Genomic DNA, 19,867 nt, shown 5'->3' on the forward strand with positions numbered 1-19,867 from the left:
GCCGCTTCTTATCACCTGATAGGGGGAAGTTTCCCCGGTTGGACGTACGTGGAAAGAACACGTTGTTCCAACCAGTTCCTTTCCCCTCCATCAGGTGCCCCAGCTGGCCAGGAGGAGGCAGTATATACACCAGGATTAATTTACATAAACTTGATTTATAAAATAAAAAATAAATGCTAAAGATTTACCTAAGAATATTTGATTGTATTTTAATAGTCTTTATAATGATTCACAAATCACCTATTTCAGCAGGTAACTTTTGTGAAAGGTGAATTTGTTGCTAAACCTACTATATTAGGCAAGTATTCTGAAGGCTGAGCCATATACTCCGTGGCAAACAATAAACAAACGCATTAGATACACCATTTAATTTATCTAGTTATTTATTTTCATTGTCACGAATCACATTGACACTTTTAGCAGCTAGAAGTCCAGTTTTTGCAGAGCGACACAGACATGCAACTAAGCATAAACTGCATGCTTGATTTGGGTCATCCATGAGGTTGTCTACCTTCAGCCAGTTAAAGTTGCAGATGGCACTGTGCTGTATTGTATTTTTCTTTGCTAACCCCTGTGGCCCCGGGGCCTTCATGGCCCCACCACTGCCATACGACGGGATGCCGTCTGTGCTCCTTCCTTCTGCTTGAGCTTCCACCACGCTTCCTTCCAATCCCCTTTGAGAACTGACTCACATAACCTGCTGTGCTAATCATTCCAGCACTAGCCGAACTACAGGCTATCTGTTGATTCAGGAAAAAGGGAGGGGGGGTTTGTCGAAACAAACTTTGTCCATGGTTATGTATCGTTTTCAAGGGGATGACAGCCACCCTTGTGTACACTAGTGCTGGGCAAAATGTGAAGCCACCAGTATAATGGCAGTCCATGTGGATACTAGTCTACCACATTATGCTTAACAACATTTCGCTATTTGTGAGTGAGTGACAAGTAAATATACCGGTATCTAACAATAAATGTCAGTCAGCATGAAGCATGTTTTACGGTGCCCAATGTAAATACACCTGGTAGACTATAATGTTCTTACAGTTGTGCGGTTATTTTATGTAGGCTATACTCTTTGAAAAGCAAGACACGAAAAAGCTTTTAAGTGACAGCAAATAGCAGTTCTGTGAAATATGCAGTGGTGATAAATTTGTGGAGGTTGGCCTTTGACGTCTGCAAGCTCACAATGTACTGTATCTTTTAACGTTGAGGTCAATGCCAGAGTTTATCTGCAGGGAAACTTCGGCTGCCAAGAGGGATTGAGCAGTTAATCTTCCAATTTGCGCAAAGGTGGCATGGCATTTTGAGATAAATCGTGATGAAAACTCACTATTTGAATACCTAATTGTCGCCCTTTCAAGTGACAGGGCAAAGACGTGCTGATGTCACTGTCCTATTTTGGGAGTCTTTCATAAATGAAGGCCTGCATGTGTGCCCTCCAGCAGTGAGCGCAGCTTGAAATGGAGTTTATTTCAACACATTAAAGTGGCAGGAGGAAGAGTGGGCTGGAAAGATGCGATATACATCTTCCAACAAAACACTCCGTATCTCTCAGCTTAGATTCCTGATGCATCATAAGCCAAGTGCAATGTGTCCTGCATTTCTTCCAGTGAAGCTCCCCCAATGTCATCCACACATAAATTAAGTTATGTAATTTCAGTGAGTCATTACACACCAACAAGACTTGATGCTTTCATTTGCCAATTTTATCTCACAGTACTGTATGTTGATTGTTTTTGTACAGCGACAGTATAGCGTCAATACCATTAAAAGTGGAATGGAATTGCCCAGCACTAGCATCATCAATCTGAAAAATAATTATGATGCCTCAGCAAACCAGCTCTATCCCAGAGTTTACCCAAAGGTGTAATTTGCATCATGAGTTCCACAGGGACTGACCCATTGTCAGCTAATGTATAGGCCTAAACACCCCTAATTACAACCACAGGTGCGAGATATGGGCCCATTTGTATTACCCTGGCATTTCCTTCAAAAGGATCTGCTGGCAAGTTGAAGGTGCACATTACATTTCGCTGACTACTGACATAAAACAAATGAGGTCCCTTGGTGTTGTGTTGCACAATGCTGTTGGAGTGCTCGTGGTGACTCCTGGCGGCTAACTGCGTAATTCTTTGTCCTGTTCAAAAAGCAGACACCCACGGTGGACATTCGTCCCCGTTCGGCCACCGCCATCCAGATGAACAACGCCTCACACATGCAGGAGAGGGACGAGGAGTACGGCTACGAGTGTCTGGACGGAAAGGACTGCACCAGCTTCTTCTGCTGCTTCGAGGACTGCCGCTCCGGAGCGTGGCGGCACGGCAGGTTGCACATTCGCGTGGCAAAGATAGACTCGTACGCGCGCATCGGCTTCCCCACTGCATTTGGCCTCTTCAACCTCGTCTACTGGGTCTCATATCTCTATCTCTAAGGGTCTGTTGTGTAGCCAGCCTTATCATACAGTTCATCACATTACACCCATCCATCCTCTGCTCCAGCGGGGAAAAAAAAAAAAAAACATTTTCAAGGAGGAGACCAATTGAAATCCACAATGTTTTGATTTGACATTCTCTCTTCTTTTTTTTTTCCTGGATGATGACATTTGTATTCATGACTTTTACTCTCTCTCCAGTATTAGTTATGTGTTTACAATAACAACAATGCAAAAGTTGTAGCATTATAACTAACTGGCATGAAGGCGTCTGATGATGTTTAGTGAAACAATGATTGTGCTAAGGGATAGCCAAACTCTAAGTTCCATTATTTTTGCATGCCTACAGTATAGGCTTTAACAGATTCCCTGCTGTTACACAAGGATGCTTTCCTTTCAAACATACTTCTCTCTTCTCTCAGTTCTCTGGGCGCAGCATTGATTGCTTTGTAGGATATCTATGAACAGTGAAGGTCTACAAGCAATGATCGCATTGTCCCTCTCCTGAGATGACACTAACCTACTGATATTACAATTGGTCATCTGTACAGCATTTTCTGAGCGGTGTTACAGTAGGTTACGACCTCAACTCGTACAGCATTACTACAATTTTATTTAAATCCATCTAACGTACAAAAAAAAGCTAAATCTGAAGCACTTTAATAGAGCAATGTTGGACAGTGAGTGTGATTTTTGAGATTCACTTTGATAAAATGTATTCTGCTATCTGGTACAAGTAAACATTCTTTTTTGTTTTCATGTGAGGTTTCACTGAGTTAGATAATGCTATTTATGATCAATGGTCAGCTGTACAGACCCTGTATATATTTTATGTTTTACATTTATTGCATGCACCTTTCAGGCCAAAAATAAATCAACACATTTTAAGGTCTTATATTGTTGGCTGGAAGCTAAAAAACAGAACAAAAGAGCACTGTTGGTTATCATTCAGAATCTCATTATATTTTCTTGCAAGGAAAAGTGGGGGAAACAAAAAACATTGTTTTTATCTCTTTTTGTTTCTTTATTTCTCCAAATTGAGAATTATCTTAATCTCCAAGCAAGATCAGTTAGGAATTGTATTCTGCTATCAGTAATAACAGCCTAACCCTAGCTTATTAAATTTAGGCTGTAATGAAAAAGTCTCTCGTATTAAAATGACTTAAAAGTATATACATAATATGACACTGGTGGCTCGCATACTGGTTTTCTGAGCATACAGGGAAACGGCATAAAGACATATTATGCTTAGCAACAAATAGAAGGATGCATATTGGGTTATTACACAGTAAAATGCTCTGTTAATGTAACTGAGGATTTTGCTGTGTACAAATAACATATCAATTTATTCAGTGTAAAGTATTACATATCAATGAAAGTGTATTTTCAAAGGCTGTATCTTCTCCCAAGTATATGACTTCAAAAATGCATTATTTAGCATTACTATTCTGATGCAAATAATAAGTCAGGTAATCATTTGAGTATTTAAAGGCAATGGGAAACAAAAACAACGTGTGAAATATTAGTAAAGTACAAGTACAGGTAAAACATCAAAATAAAATGTCATCACAGACCAGATAGGCCTTATTAACACTCTTCTCTGTATCTGGCTGTCTCTTTAAAGACACTGTGGAGTTGTGCATTATCTGGCTTCAAAAGGTCTGGAAGATGTTCAAGGAATTTCATTTATTTATTTTTTTGGTTATTTTATATCACAGTATCAAAATGAGTTGAGAACAAACACAGACAGAGTAACAGTTGTGAATGTTTAACATAATATCCTTCACCTACTGTATATCCTCACAATTTAACTTTGATGAAGAACATATGGCAGGTGTTTCGACCTGACCTCTCATAAGCAGGTGTAAATCCCATTGCTTTATGTATATACATTTTAAATGGGGGGCACCATATATCAAACCCATATAATTTTTGTAAATGTATATACTATATTTGTTAATTTCAGCATTCCAACAATACATCATTCTATATTAGATTTATTGTATTATGCTGGGCTGACTCTATAAAATATATCATGGGTGGGGTATTTATTTATCTATTTATTTAATTGACAATTAATTGTATTTTATGTTGATATAGCCCCTGAAGAGAAACAAAATGCTAATGTTGAAATGAGAGAGGGAGACACATTTGAATTGATTTATATATATTTTTTGTTCTATGTGGTAATGGAGTTTGATCTTGTTGATCTGTGTATTTTCTATGTTGTGAATTACATGCTTTGGGCAAAAAAAAAGGCCAAATAGTTCCAGTTACCCGTTACCTGTGCAGCTTCTAAATTTTAGACTCAACAGTTTTTTGAAAAAGAAAAAATAATAGACACTCTACTGCGGTGTTAATTCTTGAGGCGGCAACGAGACGTTTTGTTTAATTTTGTGATTATTTATTTGTACACTGCCACTTTCATCTGCAAGACGTTCATATTTGCCCTCACCAATAACAGTAATCATACATGTCCTAGAGACCTTTATCCTTTTTGTATTCAATAGTTGTTTTCTTGTGTTGCAAAGCTTACGCTTAGTATTCTTGACTTGTCTTAAAGCTGAATTCATACTCCAATGCACCATGGTGTTTCAAGCTGACAACTGATTTACAAGCTAAAACAGTTTGAATCACCGCCGTACTACGGAGTATAAGTTAGGCATCTGTGTGCACATATCTTTCACGTCTGAAGGAAATTATATGTGTCAATAGTAAATGTACATTGGTCACCGTTAATATTATTTTAGTTTACAGAAATATGGGATGGAAGAAAATGTGTTTAAGTGCCAACATTAGCCACACCCGTCATACAAAATATCAATACATTATGATTCCTGGTTCATCCTATACAGTACTTTGTGGACGAAATTAAATGCAATGAAATCTTTGTGTTCTCAGAGAGAATGCTGTACAATCCCATGTTTATTATTGATTGGCACATAATGGAGATATCATTTTCAGATGCTTGAAACATGCTATTTTCTCATATGTCATACTGAACCATAAGATAATGTTACATGCACATCGAGTCACTTAAAATTAAAAAACCAGACTGCAAAAAGTTAAAGGTAAGACATTATTACAAATCTTTTAGAGTTTTGTTTTGCTCATTTGGATGGTAATCAGGCCAGACACGTTATGCAAGTCAAGCTCAGAATGTTTACATGCCCATATACCTAGTGCAGAGAGCCTACCTAGCATGTCATGTCTGTAAAGGATGATTTTGAAAAAAATAAAATACATTATATTTTATTTTCCATGATAGTTATGGAGAAAGCTAGTATTATCAATGTTTTGTGTCTTTTCACATACTGTACTCCAATATAACGGCAACCTATATGAAGGTCACAAGTGAAGATGAACGGTGCTGATCATCACTAAAATGTGCATAGCACAAATAGGTCAACTAGTAAAGTCCAACGGGGCTATTTAACGCTCATAGTTAAATGAGCCCTCTGGATTTGTCTGTGTACAGAGAGGAACTTCAGATAGCTCAAGGAATCTGGACTAATCTAAGATTTAGCTCAACTGCCCTCAGGCCTTTGCCTCGATCCATTATTGTACTGTATTTCTTTTCCAGAAAGCGCCTCTATTATTTATTCGGGGACCCACAAATGAGACCTATTATGTGAAGAGCACATGTAAATAATTTCTATTATTATATATTTTGTCAGACTGCAGAAAACATATTTGCGGAGCCATGTACTTGTTTCACAAAACAAACAAAAAAATCTCATCTGGTTACCATAGACATGTTAGTGGTTTGCCATCTAAACATACAGTATACCTACTGTATTTCTTCAGTATTGTATGAAAGGGGAACTGATGAATTCCGTTAGGGTCTGCATAATATATTATACATGTACTGGGAAAAAAAAAGTCCTTTTCATAAGGGAATTGCACACAGCTGTGGTATTTTACAATAAAATGATTGCATTCAACTGTGTTTTGTGTTTCTATATTTCAACTAGTCCACACCAAGGAATGTGCACACGCAAATTAGAACGTATGTGCAGACATAACTTTTGCTCATTTGCGTCCCGGCTGTATCCGACAGCCCGGTCATTTACGACCCGAGTCACCCGACGCTGAATATCATACAAACCACAACCATAATACAAACCAACCGTATACATCATGTGTTGTGCTAATAACACAGATGACATGTCTTTGATGACACAGCCATGGTTGATCGGTCCAACTGTTGCCAGTGTCAATAAACACTGTGTACGAGCCCTTTGGACATAAAGCGCCCCATCGCTCATGAAATGCCGTCTGTGAACACGGCTCATAAATCAAAGTCCTTTATAACTATGTAACACTGAGCCAGGTCTCTCTGTCCTTGGCGACTGGCGGGCACATCGGTGTGTGTGAGTTTGTGTGTGAGTATGTGTATGTGTGTGCTTGCGTGCGTGCTCCGAAGATGACGGCAGCTACAGATCTTATAGCCTGGGGTACCATAACCGTGAAACTGAAGACTTTTTTCAAAAAGGTGTACAGAAAGTGTTAAAATTATGTTTTTTATATGGTCACACTTATATTAGGTCAAATTAGGTCAAATGTCCGCCAAATATGACGCAAGTCTGATGACATGAGCACCCCTCATTTTTTTAGTTCAATGTTTGTTTTGTAAACGCATTGAAATGAAGGGAAAATGTATGTGTCATTTACGTCATATTTAGATAATCTTGCTTTACTGTAATGAGTTCTGTGGAGAACTTTGAACTGAATGAGGCTATAAGCCTAGCACAGAAGGAGGAGGAATTAACCCTCTCCATTGCCTGCTCCCACCACACTGAAAATGTGATCCCCAATTCGGCCTCCCAGCCCGTCCTAATCTTATCCAAACCCGGGTCTTTGCGGGGGATAGTCTCATAGAGACAAGAAACAACACCTCTAGCTAGGCTTGCTGCAGGCATAAACGCGCGTGCGTGCGTGTGTGCGTGCATGCGTGCTCCGAAGATGACGGCAGCTACAGATCTTATAGCCTGGGGTACCATAACCGTGAAACTGAGAGGAAGACTTTTTTCAAAAAGAAAGTGTTAAAATTATGTTTTTGGTCATACTTCCATATTAGGTCAAATTAGGTTAAATGTCCGCCAAATATGACACATGAGCACCCCTAAATTTTTTGAGGGGCGCTAGCCCCTCCTATAGACAGGTTTAATGTTTGTCTTTAGTTCAATGTTTGTTTTGTAAACGCATTGAAATGAAGGGAAAATTTACGTCATATGTGTCATTTACGTCATATTTAGATAATCTTGCTTTACTGTAATGAGTTCTGTGGAGAACTTTGAACTGAATGAGGCTAAGCCTAGCACAGGAGGAATTAACCCTCTCCGTTGCCTGCTCCCACCACTCGTCTGGAAATGTGCATATAACTGTAGTCCTGGGTTCCTAGATAAAACTGATACAGAGATCTCCATATATGGTTATATTAGTCGGATCGGTGGTGCAGAGTAGGTGTGAGGGCTGCATATAGCGGCCTGGGCCTCTAGTAGTTCCATACATCCCCGGATTGTCTTACTGGTAAGTGGAGGAAGCAATGTTTCTTGCAAACAGCTTGCCCATTGTATTTCAGAAACCTGTAAAAAAGTATTGTCCTAAACTGGATAGTCTTGGTCTTTTTCAGCCAGTAAGACAAGCATAAAAGTAGCCTATAGAAAACTATCCAAAACCTTTCCACAGCTTAACCCATTTTGGGTGGGAACCCCTTTTGGTGTAATGTAATGTAATGCTTTATTGAAAAATAGCAGATCTACAAGCTCATAGCGCGCCACTCGGTGGCGCGCTATGAGCTTGTAGGTCTGCAATTTTTGAAAAATCGACTGTCATTTTCAAACAGACATTTTTTTAATCTGATCTCAGGTCAAAATGGTCAAAATGTCACCTACAGTAACCACTAAATGCAGAGGGTTATCTGGATATTATTTTCTCAAGCGGGAACCAGAAGTGTTCTGAATATCACTTAACTATGAAGTTACTATCTCCATCACTGTAGCCTCAACCTCATTACGATCTGAATGAAACCTTTTTGCATGTAGGTTTTCTTGATATATTATGGAGTCTGGAGTGTACTTTCATGATGGGGTAAACAACAATTAACTTGACAGCTCCTCTACTGTATGTATCCATCTTATCCATCACTATAACCTCATGTTTTCACCTGTACGTGACACGAGTAATGGACAGCTGTTTGCTTCGTATTCAAATGCACATGCTTTTTGAAGAAGTACATTCAGTTCCGCAGTAAACGGTTCCACGCGGATCTTCTCGCAGTATGTGCCAATTAATTTTGCCGTGTATCGCCCTCTCCTTTGAAAATGTCTGTGACATGTGTGCGAGAGAGAGAGAGAGAGAGAGAGAGAGAGAGAGAGAGAGAGAGAGAGAGAGAGAGAGCACTTGCGGAGCACAGCATTTGATGTGTATGATTTGAGGTGATAATAATATATTGCCATGTGTTACTGTATATAATATGTATGGATAAGTGATGATACATGCTGTGGATGTAATGTAAGAGAAGATGCTCAGTGCAGACTGTGATGGCCCTTAGAGCACAGAGGAGCAGTATGATCAGTTGTATAACATCTCAGTTCAGTTGTGTAATGAGGGGAAGGGAAGGAGGTGAAAACAGTTGAATTCAATGTTAAAGCGCAAATAACATGCATTTTAAAACTGCTTTTAATAATTAATATCATATTGTCTATGTCCATCAAAGTTCTTTCTAATGGTTTGAGCCTCAATCACCACTCTGATATAACCAGGCCTTGTCATTTCTTTCTGGACTTTGAAAGCAGTTTTAGCTGCAGTACCACAATGTCCTGAGGTGGTGGGGGTGCTGATATGCAGATTATTTAATATTTGAGTCATTATAATACTGATGCTAGATAAAACCAGGCTCGTTTCCATTCCATGCCAGCTCGGAAAATCAACAATGGTGGACATTGTAAACAAAGTGGAAATGCAAATTTGAAACTGAAGACTGAAGAAGGAGGAAATATACAAAGTAGGGTGACATTGATGACATCACGATTCACGATGAGACCAAAATCAGTTGAGCTGTTCCTGAGAGCAATTTCCATTAAAGCACCTATATGATATGAAAGCCTGATTGTTCAAAATTGGTTATTTGTGGGGAGAGAAAACACATATGGGAGCCCCAAAAACACAAAAGAAATTGAAAAAGTTGAATTTTACGTTACAGGTCCTTTTAAAGGGAAACCTGCCCAGTACATTACTTTTAGGCCAGATACAATTATACCACTGGAACATGGTATAATAAATCACATTTTTGCTTGAAAGAAGTTTGTCGTGTACAGCTTTTAGGATCGTTTGACAGGTCAATGATTCAATTGTAACTATCTCTGCTCCAGCAGTGTACTCGCTACAGTGTAGCAGTTGGCTGACACAGAACCCTTTACCTGGCACCTGGCCCCTTTCGCTCCACTGTGCAGGGTGGCAGCTGCCAAGGGGCAGAAATGGCTGTGTGAACCCTCCGATTATTACACAACCATCTGAAACATAGCGCAACGTCACGCCATCAAAGCTAGCCCTTTCATCTGCTGAGGTGTACAGGCTTCAGAGAGTGGGGAGTTGGAAGTACAAGGTGCCCTGTATTAATAATGCAGTCTGCACATGGCTTGCTTTTTTGGCTATGGTGTGTTAGCATTCAGGCAATGGCTGTCATAGCGTTGTTGATGTGTCCTTGAACAGAGATGATGAATGAAATCATTTTCGAACTTAGATGTGAGTGGCTATTACTGTTGAAGTTACATTTCATAACCTGTAACAAATTGGGCCTATTAGGTTGTATAGTTATGGCCTCATTGATATAGGAAATAAAATAGAAAAGCTGCCTGAGTGAGCACTCTAATGCTAAACACGGTGCCTTTTGAGTATGTTGACATCCTATATTTCCATATATATTTAGATGATGTAACTTTGGGAATGCAAATCTGACCAATGAAATTACTGGTCTCCCCTAGCCCTCAGCCACGCACTACTATCCTTGCACTAAACCAGGAATTGACTTTATATGAAAATGCCTATTATTTCTAAATCTGTGCATATTATGCAATATATATTTCCACTCAAATATTGTAGTTTCACGAACATTGTTCATGTGAAATAGTTTGTTTATTGCAAATGAGACTCACTATATCGCTATTTAGCGCCAGGTGTCCCCTCCTCCCCGGGGTGTAAGCCTGGATTCTGCCCGGGAGAAAAGGCATGTCAAGACGGACAAAATTATGGGGAGAAATGCAGGGGCTGCATGGCGCAAACTTGATTATATCCCCCGCCAAATATTTTAGTTACAAAATATTGTTCATGTGAAGTATAGTTTGTATCTATGCTTCTTCATCAAAATGATAAAACTCGCCATAGTTGCATGGGTCTCTGTACGTCTGTCTGTCTCCGATGCGGGGGCTTGTGAGAGCAGCCACTGCAGGGACAGAGGCTCACATTCTGATGGCTAGACTTCATGTTTCAACCCTGCAGAGCGGTGCAGGCCGCACGGACAACCAGGGCGATGAAAGCGATTTTGATGATTAAAATGAATAAGCACAAACAAACTAGTTGTGGTAACTAAGGTATTTGAAGAGGGATATACTGTATATATTTTAGCCATGGCCCCCCGTGTCTCTCAGCCTGCTACTCAACGGGTGCTTTAAGCTGGGGTTTGGATGAACTCAGTGGGGAACCAGGTGCCCTTCCCGGCTTCACCCACTTCAAAATAACTAGTAAAAAAGTTTTCAAACTCCCTCACTCGCTCCACCCAGGACCCTTGTCATGAACAACCTCCACACACATCCGCAACCTAGGTGTAATTTCCGTCCCTACTCTCTCATTCCTCCCCCACATGAACAGCACCAAAACAGTATTATTTCACCGTAGGAACATTGCCCGTCTCCGGCTCTCCGTGACACCGTCTGCAGCCGAAACCCTCATCGGCGCCTTCATTTCATCCTGGTTAAACTACTGCAACAGCATCGTCCATGGCATCACCTCCAAAACCCTCAATATACTCAAATATGTTCAAAACTCAGCTTCCCGCCTGCTCACCACCACCCGCTGTAGAGATCACACATCACACCAGTCCTTCAGGACCTCGGGTGCATATCTTTGGTCCGACGTACTAACAGTCCGACGCGCAATAGCCCAACACCCTATACCCAAAACCCTAACCACACACGGAAGTCACGGGTGAGTCTTAACTAGCCACATTATGTGTCTAAACCGGCAACGCATGTCTGAGCCATGGGTGAGTCTTAACCGGCCACGTATGTGTCTAAACCGGCAACGCATGTCTGAGCCATGGGTGAGTCTTAACCGGCCACATATGTGTCCAAACCGGCAACGCATGTCTGAGCCATGGGTTAGTCTTAACCGGCCACATATGTGTCTAAACCGGCAACGCATGTCTGAGCCACGGGTTAGTCTTAACCGGCCACATATGTGTCTAAACCGGCAACGCATGTCGGAGCCATGGGTGAGTCTTAACCGGCCATTGGTATCGTATGTCGGACTAACGTATGCCCCCCAACAACCTCCACTGGCTGCCTGTCAAACAAAGAATGCACCTCGCAACAGTCAAACTGAATTGTGTAACTGGAAATACTCCAGTGAGACATTAATGGCCTGGCATTCATGTACAGTGATAACATTTAAGCCACATAAAACTAGTGAACTATACTATACTGTAAATTCAAACTGAATTGTGTGATCTTAACAAGCTATTCTTGGCAGGAATTGCTTTCAAACAACCATTTAAGGGTCATTTGAAAAATTATTCACCATGTCACATCAATATGCTGCAGTCTTCATTGGTGTTGAATAATGACATTTGAACTTCTCAATCCATGATTCCACTTTTCAAATGTCAGCCATGACCTATGAAGGCATACAATGAACATAAGCAAATCACAAGGGATGGCACTCATACTGTATACTGTAGATCAGGGGTCTTCAACACTGGGTCCGGGACCCCTGGGCCCTAGGGGTCGTCAGAGTAACTACAGGGGTTCCGCCAAATCTTTGTATGATGGGGAACATTAGATCTACAAGCTCACAGCGCCTCCCTGTGAGCTTGGACAGGAGAACGGCTATTTTGGGAGAGTTTATGTAGAGGGATTAAAAAGAGCTGAGCAGACCAAGTGCAGAGCCAACAGTCAAGTTGACTAAATATTGAGGGCTAAAAAGGTTAACTCTCTGAAAATACACATGAATGTGAATCCAACATATAAGTCTATGAAGCTATCTATTACATTTATGAAAAAGTATATTCTGCAACTAAATTGGATACAATATGTAGTGGCGTTCCTTGCTTCATCTCTCTCTCTCAGCTAAGGGGTCCTTGGCCTGATCAAGACCCCTTTTGTGGAGGTATCTGTTAAGTTAGCATCATTTAGTGCAGCTAAATGGAACCTGTTAGGCAAACCCAGTATTTCTCAGTGGTTTAGGGAGTTATCATTGTGTCTTCCTCTGGAAAGAATCACTTATACTTTGAAGAATAAACAGAAGATGTTTGATAAGATATGGGGAAGGTTTATCCAATATATTACAGTTAATGATTTATCTTATTTAATGGTGGAAACTGAAATTGTCTAATTGTATTCTCTGCAGCTGTTTGGTCTTGTGGCCATAATGACTCTGTTGTTGTTACCATTCTAAGTGCCATTATTTTATTATATTGTACTCATATATGTATGTACTGTATGTTGTTTTGTTTTTTGTTTGTTTTTAATTTTAAGTAATTGTATTGTATTGTCTGTATTATGTATTGTTTTGTTGTATTGTCTGTCAAAAGAAAAGAAAAATGCAATAAATATATTGTAAAAAAAAAAAAAATGAACCTGTTGTCTGCCGGGCTTGACAACATACATAGGAATCTGATGTTGAAACTGAAGTCATCTGGCCTTTGGGGGTAGTGGGAGAGAGGGGTGCGGGTGGGGATTGTCTGTTGGGGGCTTTGTGAAAGCTGGTAATGGTGAGAAACCGCACACGATCCCGAAAACGCTTCCCCCTCTAGCTGTGAAAACTCATATCCGAAAAGCTCTCGCTGAATATTTAACCGTAGCTTTCCTATTCCGGAGGGAACATTCGTGTCAAATTGCAGACCTACCAGCGTGAAAAACATCATGACATTCTGCTGCAAAACACTGGCCCGTACGATGCATAGATAACATAATGGACTTATACTGTACATGTAAGAGAATCTGATCTTTGCCTACAACAACATGCCCGACATGGTTAAAGTGTTTAACAATGCTTATATTATTTTCTCTTAAACAGAAAATGTGTTTGTTGGAATATGAAACACAAGTTTATGCTTATTTAACACCTCATTTAAGTTAACCAAACAAACTTTGGTTAGTAAGTAGTGACATTACAGATGCATTTGATGAAATAAAAGCAAAACAAATGGACAAAGAGAATGACGTACTGTACAATATCTAAATGGTGAATTCACACAGAGAAATAACTAATTAGCAGAGACTTTAGTGTCTTTGGGGATCACTGACATCTATTTGCCACCCAGCTTTAACGCTCACAGCTGCTTTCAACACCCTACAAGTTCCCGCATTCAGGTCACGTTCTGCCTTGTTTCTTGAAAATGATCCCAAAGACTGAATTATGCATTGGTATACATCACAACTTTTACCACTTGCTTGGGCGGTGGTGATGGATGTGAATGTTTATTTATTTGGCACGGTTTAATGCATCCACATCAAACATGTCAGCACCTCTGCTGGGACCAGCTTTTTGGGTGCATAGAGCACAAAGCGGTCTCTGTGATGTGCAGGTTCTTTGTACAGTATAGTAAAATAGAATCTATGTGCTAGATATCATGATTATGATGCTCAATTTACATGTGTTTTTTTTCCCTGCTCAATTAGCATTTTTCATGAGGAAAGTTCAAAGAGAAATGCTGTGCCGCCGCTCGGGTTGGAAAAGCCTTTCATTTTTTGCAGTTAATTGAATCTCCAGTGGCTCAGGTTCAATAATAGCAAGATTAGCGAATGCAGATTCTGTGCACTTGCACCTATCAGAAATGCCACTGAAATACAAGTAGCTTACATATACGTGTTTAAGAAAGTCTGAGTTTAGCATGCTGGACAGTTTTTTTTACCAGCTGCCACATAGTGGCTGCGGGTCAATAATCACTTGGAAAACTTGCGACACTGGTAGTCGACCGGTAGTCGACCGGTAGATCTTTCTGCTGAGTGAGTGTTGCCAAGCCTGCATATTTCCAGCCTAACGTGGATTCATTCACAGTTGCTTGCCTGGTTTGCTTATCTCTGTCACGACAGTTGGCAACACTGACAACCATACTGCTGAGTACTTTTGATTGCACACACACACACACACACACACACACACACACACACACACACACACACACACACGCACACACACACACACACACACACACACACACACACGCACACGCACACGCACGCCTGGAAGCCACCGCCCACTCCACAGTGTGATCTCCTCAGGAGAAGAGAAACAGCGGACTGAAGGAGGAGGAATTGTCGCCTCACGATTTCGCTTTTTCCTTCTAAATCTCTGTAGCCTATATAAAATATAGCTTTTGCCAAAAAAAACTAAATTGCAGACGTAGCCCATGAGAGTGTTCAAGATATGAAAAGGTTCAGTGAATCTTGATGGTTAGAAGTTTATACTACTGTCTGGCTGTACATAGACTCATGTTTACAAATGGCAAGGCTGTCTTGTTTCTTTCAAAGTTATACTATAACTGGGTCTCAGCCCAGTGGCCCCTCAACGTGTTCTTTTGACAAGGCACCATAATTGCATCTGCTCATTCACAACAACCCATTCTGGATAGAAGGGTGACGCACGCAAGCAAAGCACACACTGAATGTGAATTGTGTCGACCTTGCTAAAGCTTGGTGAATGTCTCCAGACAAAAAATGTATTTTTCCACCATTATTGACCACTGGAGCATGTCCAATATGGAGCAGTTGGGGTTAAGTGACTTGCTCAAGGGCAGTTCAATGGTGGTTATTGATCATTCACTTTTCTATCCAGCCAGGCCAGCAGATCACACTGGCAGTCATCCACAAGCCGGACACACCTTTAACCTTTAAGCCACTGCTTTTGAGCCGAGTGTTGTTTCAAACATAGCTGCTGCCACCAAAGCTCATTTTGACAATGACTACCATGCACAGCAGATTCCTCCTCAAGCATAGTTCATTATCTCCAAGGACACATTATTTTTTTATATTCTACAAATGACATCAGTCAGTGAAGTTAACTGTTGATGCTTGGGGTGTTGGGTATATGTTCTTTGTATGCCGGAATCCTGCATGGCAACAGTACCAACCTTTTCCTTTGTTCCAACAGGTTCATCTATGAAGTCACCTTGAGCCAAATAAGAGAAATGGTCATAGCCACATGTAGCTATCAAATAAAAAATGTACAAAGCCTATTAATATATGATATGTATCAAAGAATATGCAGGCTTAGTGCAAAACTCTCAATTGGAGCAGAATTGTGAAGTGGGAATTGGGCAAAGTGTGTTGAAGGAGAAGAGATCAAAATCCCTAGGGTTCATCCTGCAGTCTGCCTATTGGATTATATAAGATATCTTGTAACATATTTTGGCCCAAGGGTGGTGCTAGATGAAAGGTCACAGAGTCAATCAAATGATTCATCCTGGTTCATCCACTGGGGAGCATGAGTTGCAGATTCCACAGCAAGTTGTCCATTAAATTGTGAGATAGCTTGTGTGCAAGTGGCCTAAGGGTAGTGAGTGCTATGAAGCCACGTGGTCACCAAAATCCTATGAAGATGCACAACAAGTCACCAAATCCCATGGCAATCCAGAGTTTCGAGAAATGTTGTGCGGGAGAAAAATAATTGGACCAACTGACATTGCTACCCTATATGCCACTATAATCCTTCTATAAATGCACCACGTCTCTGCGTGCGTGCGTGTGTGTACGGTTGTAATGCACGTAACTCGAGAACCGTTTGCCCCACTGACTTCATATTCGACACACCCCCGCAGTGCCCGGACTCGAGTCGGTCGGACCCACGGTTCTCCAGAACCACCACTAAAGCCTCTAGTCAGGCTGTGGGCCTAATCAGCCTAAATCCCTCACCTGTGCAATTTCCAGCCTCTGCCTCACCCAATCAATTGCCATGGCAACCCCACATCTGACAATTCACCCTTTGTCAAGTCCCGCCCATGATTGTGTGCCCCTCTTTGCACCCATTGGTTGCAGTTTCGTAGTTGGACAAAAATCCTTTCTCTCCATCCACTACCATTGAAATAGATGTTTTTCAGTTGCTTCGTATTGATATTCTGTGCGTTCAATTCTTATTTTACACTTGGTGTCAGTAAAAAGGAACATTACAGGTGCAGCACGGTGACTGGGCATATCATGTTTGTTTTAATTTTTTTCCAAGAATTATGTTTTACCAAATACAACATAAACTAAAACTGCACTCTGTCGAGTGCATACTTGCTTGTTGCACACTAGTAGGCCATAAATGGCCAACTTGTGCACAAGCAGAGCGCGCAAGTATTTTCGACCGCTGTAAACTGTGGAATCTCAGTATCTCTGTGAAGGAACGTTTGAAATGTCTAATTATTAGGTGTAACTATTTGCTACCTATCTACTTTATGCATGTAAACACCTAGTATTATTAAGTATGGTTCAAGTTTCTATCTATATAAGAAATACACTTTTATCGATTAAAAAATATTCTAGATCCCTTTTTAGTTTTTCAAAGAAAAATAAATCATTGATATGTGATGTGAAAAAAGGTATATAAACTGAATTAAAATATGTTATACAGTATAATTATTGTATTATTTATTGTCAATTGTTTTAAATGTATTTCATCTTGGACTATAGTGATATTAATACTAAATCATGATCAGAGTAATATGTGTCTCTAACTTCAATTTCTGTAATAATACTTTCACATTTGTTGGTGGTTAAAATATACATGATCTAAAATACTTCCGTAATCTGTAGTTGGATTTGTATTTAATTGTTTAAAGCCTAATCTTGACATGAAGATCTTTATACTTCTATCTTTCTCAGTATAATGGTCTTCATTGAAATCTCAATTGCAGAAGTCGGAGATGATAGATGACCATGTTTTCGAGAAATGTGTTTAATTTCGAAAGGTCTGTTTTAGGTGATCTGTACATAAGAATGATATATAGATCTTTATCTTTTACATGTATGCATACGTGTTCTACTCTTTCTAATATCCTGATTTAATTTTGAATTATTTCAATGGAAATATCTTCTTTTATAGCAAACATATCTCCCCCACCTATATCATATTCTCTGTCATTCCTGATTGTATTGTAATTTGTGTTCATTGTTTTTAATTTAAAAGTAATGTTATTATTTTTCTTTAAGTGTGTTTCAGTAAAAGCTATTAGATCCAACAAGTATGCAAATAAAACAGTGGATTTGTGCCTGGTTTGCTGGGACCAGATTACATAAATGACCATATTTCTTACGTCATCATTGAGAGCTAGTCATACATATACACACCATGTACTCTGGTCCCAGCAAATCAGGCACAATTTGCAATTTTATTTTACTGATTATGTATATAGTATACGTATGACTAGCTCTAAATGATGACGTAAGACATACATATACATATACTATATAGAGTATGTAGTTGTAAGTTGATTAGCGGTATACTGTGGTTACTTTGCGCCAAAAACCGTGCCAGCCAACCCGCCACTTGATGCGTATGCAAATAAAACAGCAGATTTGTGCCTGGTTTGCTGGGACCAGATTACATAAATGACCATATTTCTTATGTCATCATTGAGAGCTAGTCATACATATACACACACCACGTACTCTGGTCCCAGCAGATCAGGCACAATTTGCTATTTTATTTTACTGATTATGTATATAGTATACGTATGACTAGCTCTAAATGATGACGTAAGACATACGTATATATACTATATAGAGTATGTAGTTGTAAGTTGATTAGCGGTATACTGTGGTTACTTTGCGCCAAAAACGTGACAGCCAACCCGCCATTTGATGCGTATGCAAATAAAACAGCAGATTTGTGCCTGGTTTGCTGGGACCAGATTACATAAATGACCATATTTCTTACGTCATCATTGAGAGCTAGTCATACATATACACACACCACGTACTCTGGTCCCAGCAGATCAGGCACAATTTGCTATTTTATTTTACTGATTATGTATATAGTATACGTAATACGTATATACGTATGACTAGCTCTAAATGATGACGTAAGACATACGTATACATATACATATACTATATAGAGTATGTAGTTGTAAGTTGATTAGCGTTATACTGTGGTTACTTTGCACCAAAGACCGTGACAGCCAACCCGCCATTTGATGCGTATGCAAATAAAACAGCAGATTTGTGCCTGGTTTGCTGGGACCAGATTACATAAATGACCATATTTCTTAAGTCATCATTGAGAGCTAGTCATACATATACGCCTGACGCAACGCAGACTTCGAGATGGCGCCGGTGTGGCTGGCTGGCCGTCCGAGGCTGTGTGGCGGTGTTAGGTTGTGTGTTCTACTGTTGTTTGTCCTCCTGTTTTCGTCTGTCACAAGGACCATCGGTTCTCTCAAGGTCTATGACCGTCTGGAGTTATTGAACATCAAGGCTTCTGTGGACTGCTTGGTGGTATTTGGCCAGGACGATCAAAGGAACTTTGTTCCCCCGCTTCTTGTGGCGGGTTGGCTGTCACGGTGAACGAAGACCGGGCTAAATTATTATTGCGCAAGTAACAAGGCGGAACCAGGCAGAAAGAGCCTGCTGGTCAGTCAGGGACCAATCAGAAGGCTGACAAAGGGTGAATTGATTAGCTTACTTATATATTATAAGGTTTATATATTAAGGTTAATTATATATTAACCACAGTCACAGTCAGTCAGTTTGCCCTCTTCACACACAGGCCAAGTTGCATCGTTCTCAAGTAGGCCGGTAGCCGGGCACATACAGGTCTAGTACCTATAATTATTAATTATATAAGTCAGTTGACTCATAGGTTGCGATCCACTCCATTCATTCATTACAAAGTGAAAACAGGGTGTTTCTTCCCCACATTCATTTTAAGTTTCACACTGCATTGTGCAGACATTACTCATCATTTACAGCAGCTTTGACAGAAGGAAGTTAAAAGAACATTGAGACTTCCCAGCATGATAAACCTCCCTTCACTCAAAGGAGACAGAGACACAGACAATCCCTTTTGAGAAAAAAATAAGAGAACTACAGTATATGGGCTCTTGATTCAACATAGGATGCATTGATAAGCGGCCAGCTACATGTACATCAAAAAGGCTCAGGATCACAGCTCTCTGAGAATAAGGAACCGGTATTGCTTTGAGGAAAACTAAACTGGCAGTGAACACTGTTGTCT

The 19,867-nt window shown here is 40.2% G+C and overlaps 1 protein-coding gene across 1 annotated transcript in view; it reads left to right on the forward strand.

Annotated features, from left to right (window-relative positions):
• gabrg2 (gamma-aminobutyric acid type A receptor subunit gamma2) overlaps window positions 1-2,431 on the forward strand; it is a gene marked incomplete at its 3' end in the record, with an annotated part of 76,098 nt that extends 73,667 nt beyond the window's left edge. The window contains exon 10 of the mRNA XM_083789077.1: window positions 2,153-2,431. Within this exon, the coding sequence (XP_083645203.1) occupies window positions 2,153-2,431 (279 nt within the window). The remainder of the gene's footprint in view (window positions 1-2,152) is intronic.
• Window positions 2,432-19,867: the final 17,436 nt, after the last annotated feature.

This window comes from Protomyctophum parallelum, assembly GCF_964188405.1.
Source record: "Protomyctophum parallelum genome assembly, chromosome: 1".
Lineage (NCBI taxonomy): Eukaryota > Metazoa > Chordata > Actinopteri > Myctophiformes > Myctophidae > Protomyctophum > Protomyctophum parallelum.